The sequence below is a fragment of the Tympanuchus pallidicinctus genome, unplaced genomic scaffold, assembly GCF_026119805.1.
Source record: "Tympanuchus pallidicinctus isolate F22 unplaced genomic scaffold, pur_lepc_1.0 scaffold43, whole genome shotgun sequence".
NCBI classification, from domain to species: domain Eukaryota; kingdom Metazoa; phylum Chordata; class Aves; order Galliformes; family Phasianidae; genus Tympanuchus; species Tympanuchus pallidicinctus.
The window spans coordinates 829,287-847,569 of NW_026294762.1; the positions used below are offsets into that span (position 1 = coordinate 829,287).

General features: G+C 49.4%; 1 protein-coding gene across 4 annotated transcripts in view; it reads right to left on the reverse strand.

Moving 5' to 3' along the window:
* FBN3 (fibrillin 3) overlaps nt 1-18,283 on the reverse strand; it is a 123,763-nt gene that overhangs the window by 17,215 nt on the left and 88,265 nt on the right. The window contains exons 17-39 of one of the 4 annotated variants that reach the window (XM_052702249.1): nt 16,563-16,688; nt 15,532-15,657; nt 14,615-14,734; nt 13,721-13,858; nt 13,591-13,641; nt 12,997-13,122; nt 12,070-12,297; nt 11,797-11,922; nt 11,303-11,431; nt 7,491-7,616; nt 6,462-6,587; nt 5,997-6,119; nt 5,586-5,711; nt 5,314-5,439; nt 4,738-4,860; nt 3,910-4,032; nt 3,439-3,564; nt 2,731-2,853; nt 1,897-2,019; nt 1,483-1,644; nt 912-980; nt 557-682; nt 149-274 (exon numbers count right to left, since the gene is read on the reverse strand). In XM_052702249.1, the coding sequence (XP_052558209.1) occupies nt 149-274; nt 557-682; nt 912-980; nt 1,483-1,644; nt 1,897-2,019; nt 2,731-2,853; nt 3,439-3,564; nt 3,910-4,032; nt 4,738-4,860; nt 5,314-5,439; nt 5,586-5,711; nt 5,997-6,119; nt 6,462-6,587; nt 7,491-7,616; nt 11,303-11,431; nt 11,797-11,922; nt 12,070-12,297; nt 12,997-13,122; nt 13,591-13,641; nt 13,721-13,858; nt 14,615-14,734; nt 15,532-15,657; nt 16,563-16,688 (2,898 nt within the window). The remainder of the gene's footprint in view (nt 1-148; nt 275-556; nt 683-911; nt 981-1,482; nt 1,645-1,896; nt 2,020-2,730; nt 2,854-3,438; nt 3,565-3,909; nt 4,033-4,737; nt 4,861-5,313; nt 5,440-5,585; nt 5,712-5,996; nt 6,120-6,461; nt 6,588-7,490; nt 7,617-11,302; nt 11,432-11,796; nt 11,923-12,069; nt 12,298-12,996; nt 13,123-13,590; nt 13,642-13,720; nt 13,859-14,614; nt 14,735-15,531; nt 15,658-16,562; nt 16,689-18,283) is intronic. The other 3 variants (XM_052702251.1, XM_052702250.1, XM_052702252.1) reach the window with 3 other exon arrangements.

Genomic DNA, 18,283 nt, shown 5'->3' on the forward strand with positions numbered 1-18,283 from the left:
CCTCCTGAGCCCCAGCTGTGCTTCCAGCACTTCCTGCTCCTTCCACGCAGCCACAATGCCCACAGTGTGCTGCCCACCATACACCCATGAGCAGTGCACAGCCAGGGTACTGGCACAGCCCTTCCCAGAGACTCAGATGATGCCATACCCATGCAGTTGTTTCCTCCATTGACTTGCATGTACTCGGGGGGGCACACGCAGGTATAGTTGCCGAGGGTGTTGTAACAGGTTCCAGGGCCACAGATCCCAATGTGAGCAGAGCACTCATCAATATCTGCCAAAAAGAGGAGTTTGAAGGTTAAAGCACTGAGCACAGGTAGTGACAGGCCTGACACAGAGTGGAGGGTAGGCTGGGCACAAGATATGGACAGGCCTGGGAGAGGGCTCATACAGCCTGGCATAGGGAAAGGAGATAGGGTTTGTGGTAAGGATGGAGAAAGAAGAGGTTCATCATGAAGGAAAGGCCTCGCACAGACAGAACCACAACCCTGCACACACATCCACAATCATGATGTACACACCAGGCACACAGGCATGCAGGGCAAGGTGCAGTTACCTTCACAGATCCGTGTGTCCTCGTTGAGGTAGTAGCCAAGGGGGCATTCACACTGGAAGCTGCCAAAAGTGTTCACACAGTTGCCACCCTGGCAGAGACCTGGCAGCTCCTGGCACTCGTCGATATCTGTGGTGGGAAAGCAGGGGGTGTTCACCACCTGCAGCCCCAGCAGCACCCTCAGCCCAGGACCCCCAGTGTGCTGACCCACTGCCTGCACCCACTGCTGGCACCTAAGCAGCTCTGCCAGGTGTCTGGAGAATGCTTGAGGAAAACACACGTTGTTTGTCACTCAGTGGTTGGAGCTCAGAGGGCCCAGCAGTGCAGCAGACAGTGGGAAGGCTCAGGGCAGGCTTACCTTCCAGGATGACAGTGATGGGGTTGGGCCGGAAACCTTCTCCTCCTGGGCACAGGGTTTTGTACTCAGCTGTAGGAAAAGTCAGTCAGGAGATCCTGAGCCAAGTGAGCTCATGTGAAAGAGGGCAGGGAGGGAAAAAACAGAATTCCAGGAAAAACAGACCATGAACATGGTGACAGTGGTCCAGGCTGAGTGGCCTGACTCTCATCATACTCCAAGCCAGCTTAACTCTCTCCTTTTACCAGCCCACTCCTGAAAGGAGTTATTTTACATCCACTTCCCTCCCCCAGCCTATGGTGATGAGGAACAAAGGATACCAACTTGGACTTCCCCTTTACAACTTGCTGGTTTTCCCCATTCCGCCTTCTCTCATTCCTGGTCCACCTATGCAGCCTTGCACAGCAGGGTAAGCCTCTCCTCCCTCAGCTTCCTTTGCTTTATTGTGATGGTCACAAATACCAGACCTGAGGCCCCTAAGAAACCATAAGGACCCAGCCCCTTCCTGTTTCCTCCCTCCTCTACTGCCCATTCAGCCCATACCCAATTTCATCCCAGATGCTTTCCCACTCACTCGTGTTGGCTGGAGGACACAGCTCACAGGGGTTGCCCCATGCACGACCCAGTGAGCAGCAGCAGGATGCCCGAGTGACACCAACTCCAATTTCTGCACTGCAGGAGATCCCCCCATCTCCACGATCCTGGGTGTCCAGGAAGCAGTTCCCGACACGGGTATCTGCACAAAGAAAGCACTATGTGAGCAAACTTGTCCAGCAAATAATTGTATGGGTGGGAGAAATAACATCTCTCCAATCAGGAGAGTACCCACACTGGTGAAACAAGGTGGGCCAAGCTTAACAGGAGGAAGATACTCTTCTTTTGCTGCAGTTAAGTCTATCTCTGGTAGTGGCCAGCTCTGGCCACGAGGGACCAACAAGAAGGACACCGAACTCTTGGTTGGAAGGTGTGGTTACGGATCCCCACTCACCCACACAACCCACACCAGTGGGGTTCAACTCAAAGTCTTGTGGACAGTTGCACAGGTAGCTGCCAGGTGTGTTGACGCACAGGCCGTTGATACAGTTCACAGGGTCTGCACATTCATTGATGTCTGAAAAGATGGAAGGATAATAAGGACTGAAACAAGTGATGAAGACTGCCACAGAAACAACAGTCCCTACCCAAAGTTCTGTGTGCTGTGTACAGGCTGTGTTCCCACAGCCATGACATTTGCAAGGCCCGCAGAATATGCTTACAGAACAGCTCAATTGGAACAGACCTACAAAGATCATCAAGTCCAACTGCCTGACCACTTGAAAGCTAACCAAAGGTCAAAGCAAATTAAAGAAGGCATTGTCTGAATGCTTCTTGATCACTGAACAGGTATGGGGCACAACTGCCTCTCTAGGAAGGCCGTTTCATCACTGTTTGACCACCTCCACAGTAAAGAATTTTTTCCTAATGCCCAGGCTGAATCTCCCCTGGTGCTACGTTGCACTGTTCCCACTCTCCTGCCATCAGTTACCACCAAAAAAGAGATCAGGATCTCGCTCTCTGCTTCCCCTCCTTAGGGAGTTGTAGAGAGCAGTGAGGTCACCTCTTAACTTCCTTTTCTCTAACCTAAAAAACTTGAATGTCCTCAGCCCCTCCTCATAGAATAATGTCTTGCAGTCTTTTTACCAGCTCTTATGCTCTTCTCTGAATGCTTTTAAATACCCTAACATCCTTTTTACACTTTGCAGCCCAGAACTACAAACAATATTCAAGACGAGGGTGTATGGTATGTTGAGCCTCATCCCATGGACCCACAGAAGTCCTATACCTGTGCAGTTGCCTCCACTTCTGTCCAGTTCGTAGCCATCATCACAGGCACAACGGAACATGCCAGGCAGGTTCTGGCAGGTCCCAAAAACACAGATATTCTGGAAGGTGCATTCATCAATGTCTGAAAAAGAAGGAGAGCTGGGTACTCAGGATCTAGCAAGTTAAGGGACAGAAAAGGCTTCTCCTGCTCCCATTGAAAAGCATTCACAACCCAGCCACCCATATGGTAACCCACGTCCTCATGATTGTTCTAGAGCCAAAGGATATCACCTCCTGAGGGAGCAGGACCAGGCATGCTGTATGTGTGCCTTCTCCCCTAACTCTCATTTATTTGATTGCTCATATCTTGCATGGATCCTTGGCTTAGACCAGCTCTCTGCAGGCTGGGGACCAAATCCTTTAATTGCAAGACTGACAATTCTGCAGTGTTGGTCTCACATGGACCTGACAGCCTGAGGAGCAGCAGTCTGGTGTCAGAGCAGAGCCTGCAGTTTTGTACAGCCCACAAGGGTCTGCTCACTGGCAGAGTGGTACCCAGCACTGACTGACAGGTTTCTGACCATCTGCAATAACACAGGAGCCTTGCACTGCCAAACGATGGTGAGTTTTGCTTAGCAGTGGATGTGGTGGTTATGGTGCATTTGCAGGGGAGAGATCAAGGTCACAATGGACCCTGCAACTCTTGAAGCAAACTCTGGTTACTTACCCTGGCAGGCCTTGCTGTCTTCTGTGGGATTGAAGCCCATCTCACACTCGCAGCGGTAACCCCCAGGTGCATTGAGACACTGCCCATTCTCACACAGGTTCACATTGTCTGCACACTCATCCACATCTAGGGAGAGTCAGGTGTGAGATTGAATGGCAATAACCAAGAGATAGGACTTCCTCCACTTTGCTCAAGACATTCCCACAAGCTTGTTCCCTCCCCTCTGCTAGAAGGCTGCAAAGAAAAGGCACTGCAATACTTCTAATTGTCCTGAACTTCTCTGAACACCTGAGAAGAAGGTGGATCTCTCCCTAATGTACCTCAACAGGTAGGCTGCTTTTAGGGGATATCTGGTTTGGGGAGCTTCCCACAGGCAGCCAGATGCCAAGAGAGGTTGGTAGTTAAGATGAGATGAGACAAGCAAGACAGTTAAGTCACATTCCTGCTGCTAAGTGGGTCTGTGGGCCTCACCTGAACAAGAGAAGCCATCTCCATTGAAGCCTTCTCGGCAGGCACAGCGGTAGGAGCCTGGTGTGTTGATGCAGTTGGCATTCAGGTTGCACTTGTGCTCTTCTGTTGCACACTCGTCCAAGTCTGGGCAGGGAGAAGCACCCCCTCAGTATTTTGCCTCTGGCCTTTCCTCTAGGCATGAAGAGCTCATGTAGGGACTGCAGGGATGTGCTCCAGGTGGACACATAAGCGGCCCAGGAGGCTGCAGCCTCCAGGCTCTTAGAGCACCTGTGAGGCTCCATGGCCATTACACACTTCCCTGGCAGTGCCAACAAAGTCCGGCAGTGAGAAACACTCATGCACACGTATCCATATCCCTCATGCATCCCCAGTTCAGGCATACATACCACGCATGCACCCGTGCATCCTTTTATACACACCCTACACTTGGATCCAGTAAATCCCTGCACTCATGTACAAGCACCATACACACAGCACAACCCCACATACCTCCCACACCCACATATCCCTGCACATTCTACACCACGCACCAACACACCGCCATACAGCCATGGTACCAGTCAGACACTCAACACACACCTCAACATCACCCACACACTCCTCATCCCTCAAATACATGCCCTCACTCCAACATTAATTGCCATGTCCTTCCCAGGTATAGTTGCAGAGCCTGACAGTGCAACACCTGCAGACACTCTCCATCCCACACCTACAAAAATCAACATCTAAGGGGGTTCAAGAACATTGTAAGCACAAATGCCAACAAAGCCCAACCCTCAGAGGTACCCACAGTGCACATCAACATCCTCTTCAAGGTTGAGAACTCACCATTGCACTTCAGCCCATCTCCAAGCCAGCCTGTGCGACACTTGCACTTGAAGCTCCCAGGCACGTTGATGCAGGAGGCATGCATGTCACAGTTGTGGGCCCCAATCTCACATTCATCAATGTCTGCAGAAAGGAAGGACATTAGACTATGACAGAGCTCAGCTTCCCAAAGACACAACGAGGGAGCCAGGTGACATCCTGCTAACTGCTCAAGACACTGATGGCTCCTGGGAGCCTGAACCTCAGGGAACGAGAACAAGGTGATTTGTGAAACAGGCTGCCCTAGGGTCATATCCGTGAGCTGAAGAGCTGATCTATAAAGATCAGACTGGAATATAAAGATAAAAGGAACGGCAGGTCCCTGATTCAGTTATAGACCAGGAAAGTGTTACCCTGTCTGAAATCTTCCCTACTGCCAATGTCTGCCTGCCCAGCAGGGGCTTCCAGCACAAAGTACATTCCTGAGTGCCAACAGTATCTCCATCAGAGGGAAGATGTTCCCTCCATGGCAGCTGCTATGGGTGTTTGTGAGGGTTCCTACCAGCACTCCTGGCTCCATGTCTGGCATGCTCTCACCTGTGCAGCCTGTGGTTCCCTTCTTCACAAAGTAGCCCAGCTGGCAGTGACAGATGAAGGAGCCCTTCGTGTTTTCACACTCGCCATGCAGGCAGATGTTAGAATTAAGATCACATTCATTCACATCTGCAGAAGAAGAAGGATTTACTTTGAGCACCACAATAACCATATTCTGACCCTTGGGCAAGCTTCTGCTGCCATCCTCCTCTCTCTGCAACAGCAGCCTACAGATCCAGTGCTGGCATGTACCCAGGGCACAGCCTTGTCCTCACCGATGCAAGTTTTCATGTCCAGGGATGCCATGAAGCCATCAAAACAGAGGCAGCGATATTCCCCAGGGATGTTTGTGCACTGTCCACCATCACAGATGTCTGGATTATCCTCACATTCATCAATATCTAGAAAAAAGGAGACTTGCTAAAGTATAGATGTTAGAGTGTGGGAACGTATGCTGTGGGAACAGCAGGGGCAGGAAGGAGTCACAGGTGGGACTGTGTAACAAATCATGCAGTTACGTGACTGGGGGTCCCAAAGTGAGGTGCAAAGCAAAGAGTAGTGCAGAGAAATCACCTCTCTGGAAGGTGACCCAAAAATGAGAACCTTTCACACTGAATCCAGTGCTATAGGCAATGGACACAGAGAACCCCATGACAGGATCTATGAGAGCCAGGCTTACTGCTCACCTGCACATGATCTCTTGTCTGGCATCAGTGCATAACCTTCACTGCAGCTGCACTCATAGCTACCCTCCGAGTTGGAGCAGTGTGTGTCACAGCCACCATTGGTTATGGTGCACTCGTCAATATCTGGGGGAGAAAGGAGAGGTCAGAGTCTGCTTGAGTCACCATCTGGACTACATGCATTGCAGCACAGCTGCTCAGACACAGTGCCAGTATGGGAAGAGAGAAAGAGGGTGAGGGGCCTTTGTGGTGGGCTTACTGAAAAGCTCCCCCATGACAGATGAAAGCATCACTGTCAACTCACAATAGTTGATTAGAACCCTTCGTCAAGAGCATTGATCTGCCAGCAGCTCAGGCAAAAAGTTCACCCCTCATCCAGAGCTAAGGCACCCCACTGAGCACCACAGGAGGTACAAGGCCAGGAGCTCTGAGGTCTTGGCACAGCATTTGGCAAAGCAGAGCACTCACCGACACAGCCCTGTCTGTCTGGCGTGGCCTGGAAGCCCGAATCACACGCACACTGGTAGGTGCCAATGACGTTGACACAGCGTCCATTGCGACACAGGTTGTCACTGAGGGAGCATTCATTGATATCTGTGGTGGAAAGAACATTTTGAGCAGCCAGCCATCCTGATGCCAAGTTGAGCATCATCTGGCACCCAGCTCTGGGTACTCATAACTGCTGCTTCCAAACTTGGATCTGTCCTTGCTTTCGGACCTGAAACACTCCCACATACTTTCTGTCCTAAGATGAGAAAGCAGGCTGATCCCCAAGTCAGGATTGCAGATCCTAGGCTCAGCTCTGGGCTGGTATGATTTCACTCTTTCATTTTTTCATCCTTTCTGAGCCAGCAAATCCTCACAATTCACTGCCTTCTCCCATCATTACTTAGTATTGTTTATGATTCCCCAAAACCTGAATCAGATTCCTTCCTGGTCATGCTAGAATCTAGCCTCAGTTCAGAGCGTCCTGGTCAAGTTCCTTTTACTCACATGCCTTTTGCACAGCTTACAGGTTATGGCCATGCAAACAACCTAAAGAGAACTAAAACTGAATTTGGTGTTTAACATAACAGCCCCTGACACCTCGTCACACTGGGTCCACATTTCAGAGATTACAAGGAAGCATTCCTGCTTGAGGTGCAACCTGCTTGGGAGGTGAAGAGTTAGGGCATGGGTAGAGGTCATGGGGCTCCAGGTTTGGGAATGATATTTCATTTACTGGTAAAGACAGAGATATAGCAGTTAGAAGGAAACTCAGATTTTCCTTTGCCTTAGCATCACCCTATTGCTCAGTCTTCAGTGAACAGCAGTTAGAATAAGAGACATCCTAAATGCAGTGAATTCCCAGGAGTAACCTCAGCCCTTCCTGGTGGAATGTATTCTACTCATACAAGGGATTGGAAGGACATTCTCAGGCCGAGCTTGACACTCATTTCTCCCCACATCATTATCCTGACCAGACTCTAGTTGTAACATAGCTTTCCATTATCTTACCTATGCAAGTGTTCCCTTCCGAAGTCAGCTCGTGTCCCGGGGGGCAGATGCATTCAAAGCTGCCATCTGTGTTCATGCAGATCCCACCTCGGCACAGCAGTGGGTCTCGCTCACACTCATTGATATCTGCAGAGGGTGACATGAAGTGGCTGACAGAACCCTTCAGCTGGGCTTTTCAGATGACAGGGTGATGCTGGTGCCATGCAGCACAGCTTCACCACCAGAGATAGATCATAAAGCAGAGGCACATCTCCAAATTAACAGGAGTTGGGTGAGAGCAGTGAACTTTAGGGTAATAGCAATTCTTGCATTGAGCTCAGCAAAACGTGAAGTGTGACATTAGAAGGAAATAAGAAATTAGCTTTGTGCAGATTAGCTAGCAAGGACTGGATGGAGAGCTCCTAGTTCCCATCCCACCACTCTCAGTTGATTTCCAAAAGTCCTGTCAACGTAGTGAGAGATCTCTGGAAAATTCATCACTGACAGAAGATCACCAGACAGACTTCATCGGCAACAGCCTTTGAGACAGCCCCAGTATCACACACGTGATCAGGAAATAGCTTGTCTGTACACATCTGAGAAAATTACACATGTACAAGGTGACTGAATTTACTAGAAACTGGAGAAATTCCTTAAACAGCTGAAACTGCTGCAATGTGATCCAGCCAAACTAAGACAAAACCTGGCTGCTGGCACTAAAAAAAAAAAAAAAATAAGACAGTAAAGTTTATAAATGCATTAAGGAGGGAAAAAAAAAGGAAAAAACAACAAAGCAGTGAACAGAAAAAAAGCAAACAAAACAAAGACCACAAAGAGAACCAATGGAATGGTGCAATGGTGGTAGCTAGACACTAAAAACATGGGAGGGAGGGAAGGAAGGAAGGAGGGAGGGAGGGAGGGAGGGAGGGAGGGAGGGAGGGAGGGAAGGAGGGAGGGAAGGAGGGAGGGAGGGAAGGAGGGAAGGAAGGAAGGGAAGGAAGGAAGGAAGGAAGGAAGGAAGGAAGGAAGGAAGGAAGGAAGGAAGGAAGGAAGGAAGGAAGGAAGGAAGGAAGGAAGGAAGGAAGGAAGGAAGGAAGGAAGGAAGGAAGGAAGGAAGGAAGGAAGGAAGGAAGGAAGGAAGGAAGGAAGGAAGGAAGGAAGGAAGGAAGGAAGGAAGGAAGGAAGGAAGGAAGGAAGGAAGGAAGGAAGGAAGGAAGGAAGGAAGGAAGGAAGGAAGGAAGGAAGGAAGGAAGGAAGGAAGGAAGGAAGGAAGGAAGGAAGGAAGGAAGGAAGGAAGGAAAGGAAGAGAAGGGAAGAAAGTAAAAAGAAAGGAACACAATGCCTTTGTATAATAACAGCAGAAATCTCATTACTGAATGTCATCAGTGGGGACTGTGACCCACTCAGTAGCTCAGAAAAGTGGAAGAAAGGTGATCAGCCCAAGATGCTGCAATCCAGGCTATAAATTGTATGGAAAAGACAGGGATCCGTTCCAACAGCAGAGCAATGAGACATATTAAAGAACCCAGGGAACTAAATAAGAAAAATAAATTGCATGGGATCATGGCACAGATTGATACGGTTTGAAATTCCATGCCAAAGCAGAAAAAGCACAATATTAAGACTAAGTTATCCAAACAAGTTAGTCTAGCTAGTCAGATAAAAGGAGGAACATGGTATGCCAGGAGATGGAGGACAGCCACAGTCTGGCTGACTTGGTGGAGATGAATGGCCGATGATAAAAGATGACCAAAGGCACAAGTGCAGGGAAGTCTTAACAGTGATAACTGGAAATAGAGCGGGGTAGAAGAATGCTGCTGGTTTATCAGCAATTCTCATGAAGGACTTGGTATGTGCTACATGTGGGGGACTGGGCACTGAGGCTGTCAGTGCATTCCTCAAGGGATGAAGCTGCTGTGAAACTGCTGCAGATTCCAATCTCAAGGAAAGGTGTAGAAACAACAGCAATTGATTACGTATCACTGACAAGTGAGATCAGGTTAACAGTCATTTTGGAAAGATTCAACAGAAAGCAACTGCAGAAAAACTGGATGAAACAGCAAGATTCAGAGCTGGAAGAAACCCAAGTTATCAAGTGAGTGATCTGTTGCTGAGTAATGTACGGCACTTAGGAGACATCTCCATGTTCTGATGCTAATGAAGGCATTTGATTTAATGGCACATGATTCTAAGATGTGCAGTGACAGAAGGAGGCGAAGCAGTGCTATAAAGATCAAAATTTGTCATGTATGTATCATTTATGTCTATGGATAAATTCATATATAAGAATGGAGATAATAAGTCTACTAATTTCAGCAGTAATCTGATGTTAATATAGCTGACAGGAGCATTTATGAACTACATGTAAGTGGATTAAAATGAGCAGTGTAGCATTTGTGACAGCATTTAGGGCAGGTAAGTAACCCAGGTTAATCACAGGAGGACAGCTGTGGTTGCACCATACAAGAACATCTACCAGTTGAGAAACATTTTGCAGTGGAATATGAAAACAAAAGAGTTGAACATACCATATCACTCACGCCTGAGATGGGTGTATGCTTAGGAGCGTGGATATGTAAACAATCAGTGGCAATAATTAATGGTCATGTAAGAAAAGGCTGAAAAGTAGTAGAAAGAGCTGAGTGGTCACACGGAGGGAAAAGCCAAATATGTATGAAAATTGGAGCTCAAAGCCATTAAGTTCAAGCTACTGGCCTGGCAGAGCTCACTGAGCATGAGCTAATCCCCAGGCGTAAGGGCGGTATCCCCATATGATAGGAATGAAAACACCAGGCATGGACTCTGCTCTTGGATTAGTGACAGTGGTTCCAGACAAGATCAGAAGGCAGCTGATCAAATACCAATTAGATAAGAGGTTCAAAAATGGATGCTTAGGCACTCAAGCTGGCTTTCTGGCTCCCTGAGTTCCCGGTATGGGCTCACTTCTGGCCAGGACCACCATGGCAGGGCAGGACCAATGATGTCCCACTCCATGTCATGGCAAGAAGAGCCATGGATGCTCCCCTGGGCCACACGCTATTCCCAGTGGCCTGGTTGGCCAATCTTCATCCTCAGCTCAGAAGGCACCATCAGCCCAGGTGCTGGACAAAAGTTCTGGCTTCCAGTTGAGAAGGTCCTGATAAACAGATGTCTCTGAGGGAAAGCTCCCAGTTGTGTCCCCTGTTTCTGTCAACTTCACTGTACTCTGTCCTTGCTCTCAGGGGTGCTCCTGTTCCCTAGCAGGGTCAGCATCAGGACAATTGTTGATGGATTATCGACCCACAGAAGGTACAAGATCTGTCAGGAGGTAGAGGTTACATATTTGTATTTTTGCCTTCCTTCTTTGAGGGGCCCAGACCTCAAGCTTGCTGGGGATGTGGCCTTTCCCTTTGCTTGCTCTAGCTCCTGAGAGGTGGTGCTGTGTCACAGACCCCTGACTTCACTTTGCATACGCTTTGCTGTCATCCCAGGAACATCTGTGGTTCTCTCAGCTCACACACACAGACCTCTATCTCTCTCACTGGTGCTGCCCTTCAGCCCAGTTCTATCTTTGCAATCTAGGCAAGACAGAGAACTCAACTTGGCCAGGTATCACTTCAGCATGGGAACTCCTGTGATACCTCAAGAAGGCAATGTACAGATTTGGCCTGACACCAAAGAACAGAGAGCTAATCAAACTTTTTATAGCACCTCTGCAGGCCCAGGTCCTGTTTTTTGTAATCAGCAGTGTCCAGATACAGAGAGAAGAATGAGAAAGACAGCAGCTTGGCACGAGAACCGTTACCAGATCTGCTGCGTTGAAAAACAGTAAGGGTGCTGTTATTAGCCCTTACCCATGCAGTTCTTCATCATCATGAAGCCGCTCTCATAGCCTTCGAAGCACTCACACTCAAAGCTGCCCGGCGTGTTGACACAGGTGCCATGACCACACAGGTCTGGCGAGATGCGGCACTCGTCAATATCTGTGGGGAATGAAGAGCAGGTAGTCATGGCAGAACAGGCTACAAGCACCGCTACAGCTGGCACTGGGCTGCTTGTCTTGCATGTTGAATTTTATGGCCCTGGATTGGCAGATCCACCCAGGCAGACCAAAGATGTCTGCTCCCTGAAGGGAGAGATAGCAGTGAAGAATTCTCTGGTGCAGAACCGATCCTTCTTCCCACAAGATGGAGGAGTCTTCTGATTGTGACCTGCCCTTGGCTTCTCTGCACATCCACACAACAATTGCCATGAATCCTCTGGGTACCACCATGCTGAGCACCCCACAAGGCAGTCACGGCAGTGAGATGGACGAGAGTGGTTCAGAGGCTGGTTGTTCTTCTCTTACCTGTGCAGTTCCTTTCCTCAGCATCCAGAGCAAAGCCATTGCCACAGATACATCTGAAGCTGCCAATGGTGTTTCGACAGGTCCCATGAGTGCACAGGCCAGAGAAGACTTTACATTCATTCACATCTGTGCAAGAAGATAAAAAGTAAATGTTCCAGGGAGGGGATGCCTGCAATGAATTTAGGGTCGCAGAGCAGGGAGCAGCTTCCTTGAGCTGTAATTGAGATGGGCTGTGGACAGCCTACAATTAGCAGCTCCTCTCTTCCTTCTTACCTTTGTAGAAGGGCCTGCCGGAAAGCACATCCCCTCGGTTGGCAAAGCCAGGTCCCCTTGGGCAGATGGCCTTGTACTCATTAGAGCCAACCTTAGGACATTCTTCGCAATCGATGCCCCAGGCTGAGCCCACAGAACAGCAGCACATGTCGATCCGGTACTTGCCCGGCAGAGGCTCCGTGCACTCATCTTCATCCCACTTCATGTAGCACTGTTCCACACGCACATCTGGTGAGAGAGCAGAGCTGAGTGCCTTCCTGCAGCACCTGATCTCTGGGAAGGTCAGAGATACCATTTTCTGGAACAAGCTCTGTGGCACAGAGCATCGTCCTTAAGATAGCTCTGACTGGGGCTGGAATGCATCCTCCATACAATGTTCAGATATGGATCATTTTGATACGGCCACCTTTGTTGGGATGCTAATGAAGATTATTAGAATGGATGTGGCTGGTCTGTCACTGCTGGTACTGGGGCACAGAATGGGCTCTTCATAGGGAGCTAGTAATGCAGATGGCCTCTGGAGGGCATGGGGTTGTCACAGTGTGCCAAGAAAGCAGGCAGAAGTTTCTATAAGGCTCCAGGGCAGGGTCATTAACTAATGCTGTTACATCATCTACTTAAAGTCTAATCACTGTAATAGCCAACCATGATCAGAAGCAGTGGACCCTTGAAAATGCAGCACACAGAACTGGTTACCCATTAAGTCTACCTAATAACAGTGATTGCACCACTGGCTGCACATGGGGGCATGAAGCAGTGGCAGACTTGCTTTGATGGGGTTGCTTGGTTTGGCAGCTTCTAATGAGTATTTTGTGCTTCAGACAGCAGTGGTACTGGGAACCAAGTGTGGTGGGATAGGGAATGGTTGGGGCTAAGTAGGGATAGTCAATGGGGATCAGGAGTCTGGAAGAGATGAAGTTTTCTTACCCACACATGTCCTAGCAGTGCCATCGAGGGTCAGTCCTTCTGGACACTCACACCGGAAGGAGCCAGCTGTGTTCACACAGCGACCATTTGGGCAGACACCAGGAAAAACATCACATTCATTCACATCTGTTGGCAGCAAAGCAAAAGGCAGGCATGAGAGTGGCACACAGTCACAACTAGCACGGCATAGAGGGACTTCTGGGGATCCAGAAAGAGCCCAGAGCTGCCCAGCTGGCAAAAACACCCTCCAGGCACAGCCACACACAGAAATGTTTGCAAGAAGGCTGCATCGCAAGAAGGCTGTATCACAGTGTCAGAGATGAGCAGACACAGGACAGCACAGGTCACAGCTGGCATAGTGCTGACAGAGAAACACCAGGACTCACAGACATCAGTACTGTGTCTGAACACACTGGTGTTACACACTGGCCATACTCCAGCTGCAGTGCTCAGGGCAGGCGCCAAAGCAAGAGATAACACAAAAATCACAGGTCCTCATCAGACTGTGTCCAAACTCGAAGATGCATAAAGCCAGCAAATAAACAATGACTATGTTCCCAATTAAAAAGTCCTCTGTGTCCTGCAGCACTTTACCTTCACAAGTAACCCCCTTCATCCTGGCATAGCCCCGGGGACAGGCAGTATCTGCAAGAAAACAGGAAACAAGAGGATTGTTAGCAGAGAAATGGGCTGCAGCCTGCCTTCCTGCCAAGCAGATCCTTACCAATCTCACAGCGCTCGCAGGGGCTTCCCCATGCTGCTCCCAGTGTAGCACAGCACTCTGATTTCAGTGTGGCCCCATTGATGTTCACCTCACAACGTCCATCCTGGATGTTCAGCCAGCAAGTCCCTTTCATGCTGTCTGCAGGGGCAAAGGCAAGGCATGAGTGAAGAGTGGTCTTTGGCCATGTTTCCCAGCTTCACAACAGCCAGCTTTCCACAAGAAGCAAGTAGGATAAACTATTTCTGAGTGTGTGACTCGCTTTTTGGCCTCACTTTATCTTTCAGGCTGTGGGATGAAGGATTTTGTAGCATGGACCCTAACTTAGCTCTTCCCCAGAGCCTAGTCCTACCACTGTTGCAGAACAGCGTACCTGTGCTCTCTGATACAGCTATTTCAACAGTTTTGTGTCCTTCCCTTTTCCTATTTCCAGCCTCTTTCTCATTTGGGTCACTTTGCTTTGCTGTCCCAGGTCACCACACATCATTGCTCTGCAAAGGGCTGACCATCTAGGAAGCAAGTACCAGCTCACCATCTTGATAACAAGGGATGTGCTTTATCCTGGCATGCCTTAATCTCAGCACAAATCCATCTGGTAAATAAGAACCCACCATCCTGATGCCCTGTAGGGTCCCCTCAAACCCCATGTTGGTTCTTTGTCTTGCTGCAGTATATTTATGGATTTCTCTGTGACAGTGCTCGGAGCATTGCTGGGAACTGCAGCTTTTCAGGCTTCCTGGACGCATGACAGAGATGTTCATTGTTACCAACAAGCAAATAAATGCAAGGTGAGAAAAAGAAAGCCTCAATACATCCCCATTCCTAAGCTAGGATTGCAAAGGGTGATGCAGGGCAGGTCAGTGTCCCAGATCTGCCTCCAGAAGGCAACATCCTTACCCACACAAATGGTGCCACTGGGATCCAGCTTGCTGCCTGGGGAGCACTCACAAGCAAAGGAGCCAGCATTGTTCCTGCAGACACCGTTCACACAAGGGTTAGAGGTGCATTCATTGATATCTGCAGAAAGAAAGGGACTGTCACTGTGGTAAGTGTCATGGGACCCAGACTTCTGGGCCAGGTACTTGGAGACACGGGAGGCAAAGAAAATGAAGAAGGGGGATTTTCACTGTGCAGAGGATCACCAGCCCAGGCTATTCAAATTCTGCATGTACAACTCAAGTATGCATCATCTCAAGGAGAACAGGCACTGACAGCACACAGCACTACAGCGAGCTGCTTCAGGGTTGAGGGAATGGATGCACTGAGGTTGATGATGAAAGCTATGGGGGAATGATGGACTCATTTGCTCAGGCTGCTCCTGGCTAAGGTGGAGCAGTCACAGCACTGAGCATGGCCTTCATAAGCTACGTGAGTCTACGCAGCACTTGCCATTTGTCACAGACAATGAGGGTTTCGTCTAAACACATGGATAAAGTGCCACTGTTTTGGGGCTTTGTGGCTGGGAAACAAATCTCTCACACTCCATGCTGTAAGGTTTCAATTAAACCCCCAAAACTTGTAATTTTGGTTAGGCTTCAGCTACAATTTGGGAAGCCTATGGGAAATTGTTCTAGTTTTCGGTCACCAAAAGGCCAGGATGTTTTGGGTTTGGATGTCCTCTATTTTGAAATAAGAGTGAGATTCACCCCCCTATAAAAATAAAACATCCCAAAGCCTGGATCTAATCCAGTTCAAACCACTGTGGTTAAAAGAGAACCAAAGCCACACTGAACCTTGAGCTCCTCTTAGGCAGGATCACAAGACACAGCTCATCCTTTACACAGATGCTCTCCGTTGCCTCAGGGTCACATTACCTTCACAGGTATCTGTCTCAGTCCTGAAGACAAAGCCCTTGGGGCAGGTGCAGGTGTAGCTGCCAGGGGTGTTGCGGCACAGCCCGTTGTCACACAGCAAACGGTTGACGGTGCATTCATCAACATCTGTGGGCACAGAGACAGGATTTCTGAGCTACAACTCCAGTGTGCGCCCTCCTGCAGCGCTCTGGCAGTTTGAGAGGCAGAGAAATGCCCAGATAACACTGTACAGGACATAAAGTACGTGAGTGAATACACACAGGTCTACAGACAAATACTGAAGGAAGATGAGACAAAACAATCATCTTCCACACACTGACTGCTTTCAGTGGTCTGCAACAACACTATGCAGTGAGATGCACCTCTTTAGGGACTTAGCTGAGTTGGGTGGCATTTCTAAGGTAGGTCAGTCCACCACACACAGCCCAGCGTCTTTCCTACAGCTCACTCCCCTTGTCTCTCTTGGGATCTGGTGCTTCCAGGTCTGATACCTGGATATCATCACCAGGTGCTGGTGACAGTTTCGCTCCAAGGAGGAGGCTGAAATAGGTCACTTTGGAGGACTCCTCCACCAGAACTCCTGTGATTTAGGTCACCTACCCCTCCCTTCTATCCAAGCTCCTTATCCAGTCAATGGAGGGTAGACAGCAGGTGATATGGTGTTCCTCAATCAGACTTGGGGTGGCCTGAATTGTGTTCTAGAGGGGCCAGCCCTTCCTGAGCAATCCTAGAGCAAGGTTTAGGGAGACAATGAGGAGGAGATGCATTTCTATCCTCACAGCAATGCAACGTGAAAAGTGTGTTCAATCCCACTCACCAACTTCCCATGTAGTTCCTTGTCCTTTTCCACTGGGACAAGGTAGGGATGTTGCAGGGCATCAGCTGCTGTACTGCCTTAAGATCCTGCACAGCTGTGCTGTGAAGGTCTGTGACTGCCTCACAGCTTCACGTGCTGCATCTGCACTGCCTCTCTCCTAGCACTGAACTGCTGCTTCCCCATGCCACAGCAACCCGGGATGCCCCAAACTCACCCACGCAGTTCTTGCCCATGGGGTCAGACTCGTAGCCCAGGTTGCAGATGCAGCGGTAGCTCCCCCGCAGGTTCTCACACATGCCGTTGGGGCAGATGTCAGGGTTGAGGGCACACTCATTGATGTCTGCATAGTGAAAGAGGACAAATTAGATGGATCATGGCCAACCACAGACACAGAAATCTTCCACACTCTAATTCCTCATCGTTTATTGATGCCAATGGCCAGCTGAGTCACTCCTCTGCAGAAATCCCTCATTCCTAGCCTACCTACCTCTTGGTATAAACCAGTAGGTCCTGGGAAGCCTTACTGTTCTCCTCTTGGTGCTTTGGAGCTGTGTGATTTAGTGCTGGGGATGCACAACTTACCCAGCACAGAGCTCTGAGCTCAGGAGGAGAGAACTGGATAAGGGGTAGAGATGAACCCAGATGTATTACCACACCTAGGTCTAGGTCTCCCTGTTTCGATCCTGAGTCTCCTGACAGTATCACTGTCCCAGGTACTCAGGTCAGACCATTTAACTGTCCTGTTCATTGGAAGAACTGGGAAGAAGAAGCTGTTTGGAACGTGCTCCTAGCAGGATGCTGGGATAACTGGGGTAAGCACAGAGCATGATAGACAACCCGCTTATGCATATACAGCCCTACTGTAGGGGTCCACTGCTGAGGGCAAAACGGGGCTAACATTACCCAGCCATGCTGGAGAGCACCCTGTGGGCAGTGGGGCCAGCGAAGGGTCATGTCCATGTCTAGATGGTCACAGCAAAGCTGTTTCAGTGGCACCGAATCCTTGCAGCCCCTAGCCCAGCCATGGTGCTCAAGCTGAGCACTTGCACAGACTCCCTGAACAAAAAGTTGTCAGGCTGGAACATGTACTGGTCAGGTCAAAGTAAATTTTCTTTTCCTTCTGCTCAAAGAACTGATTGAAAGCAGTTTGGCACCCTGTGAAGACCAGGGGCTCTGAAGAGTATGTGGTGGTGGTAGGGCAATGAAATGAGGGGTGTGTTATGCCTGGGTGAGTCTAGTGCCATGAGCCAATGCCTGTATGGTACAAAAACTTCCGTTTCAAAGACTTCCAAAGCGCCCTGGATAAATTTGCCCCAGTCTACAAAATTCTGGGGCAGCTCTGCAGTGATGTGCAGAGGGTACCATAGGCTGGTGTGCATGGCGAGCTGGCTGAGGTCTGCAGGGGTCTGGCAGTAAGAGGCAGAGGTGTCTGCCATCACCAACCTCCTATTTCCCCCCACAGTGGGAGCTGTGTCCTAAAGAGGAGGGTGCTGCATCTGCTAAAGAACCGTGTGCCCTGTACATGTAGAAAGCAAGGTAGAAGGGTAGCATCCAGGTGGGCTGCTCCTCCTGCTCACTATGAACAAAGCTCTTGGTTGCCAGGCAAAGAGATTCCACCATAGAAAGAAACAGTCTTCCAACAGAACAAAGCAAGTTTTGTTTGTATAGCAGTGTCCTCACAGTGCCATGGTCCCACATGGTAAGCCCAGGCAACGTCAGGACTGCACAGAGACCAGACACTGCTGGTCTTAGTCTCCATGTAGTCAGGGTTCACTTATATCCACAGGGAGCTGCAACTGTTGAGAAGTGCTGAGTGTACGTAATCCTGGCTGTGGGCAATTCTAGGCTGACCAGAGCATGTCTGACACTAGCATCCTGCACGGATCTTATCATCAGCCTGAGAACGATTTTGGCCAAGAAACAGTGCCCTGGAAG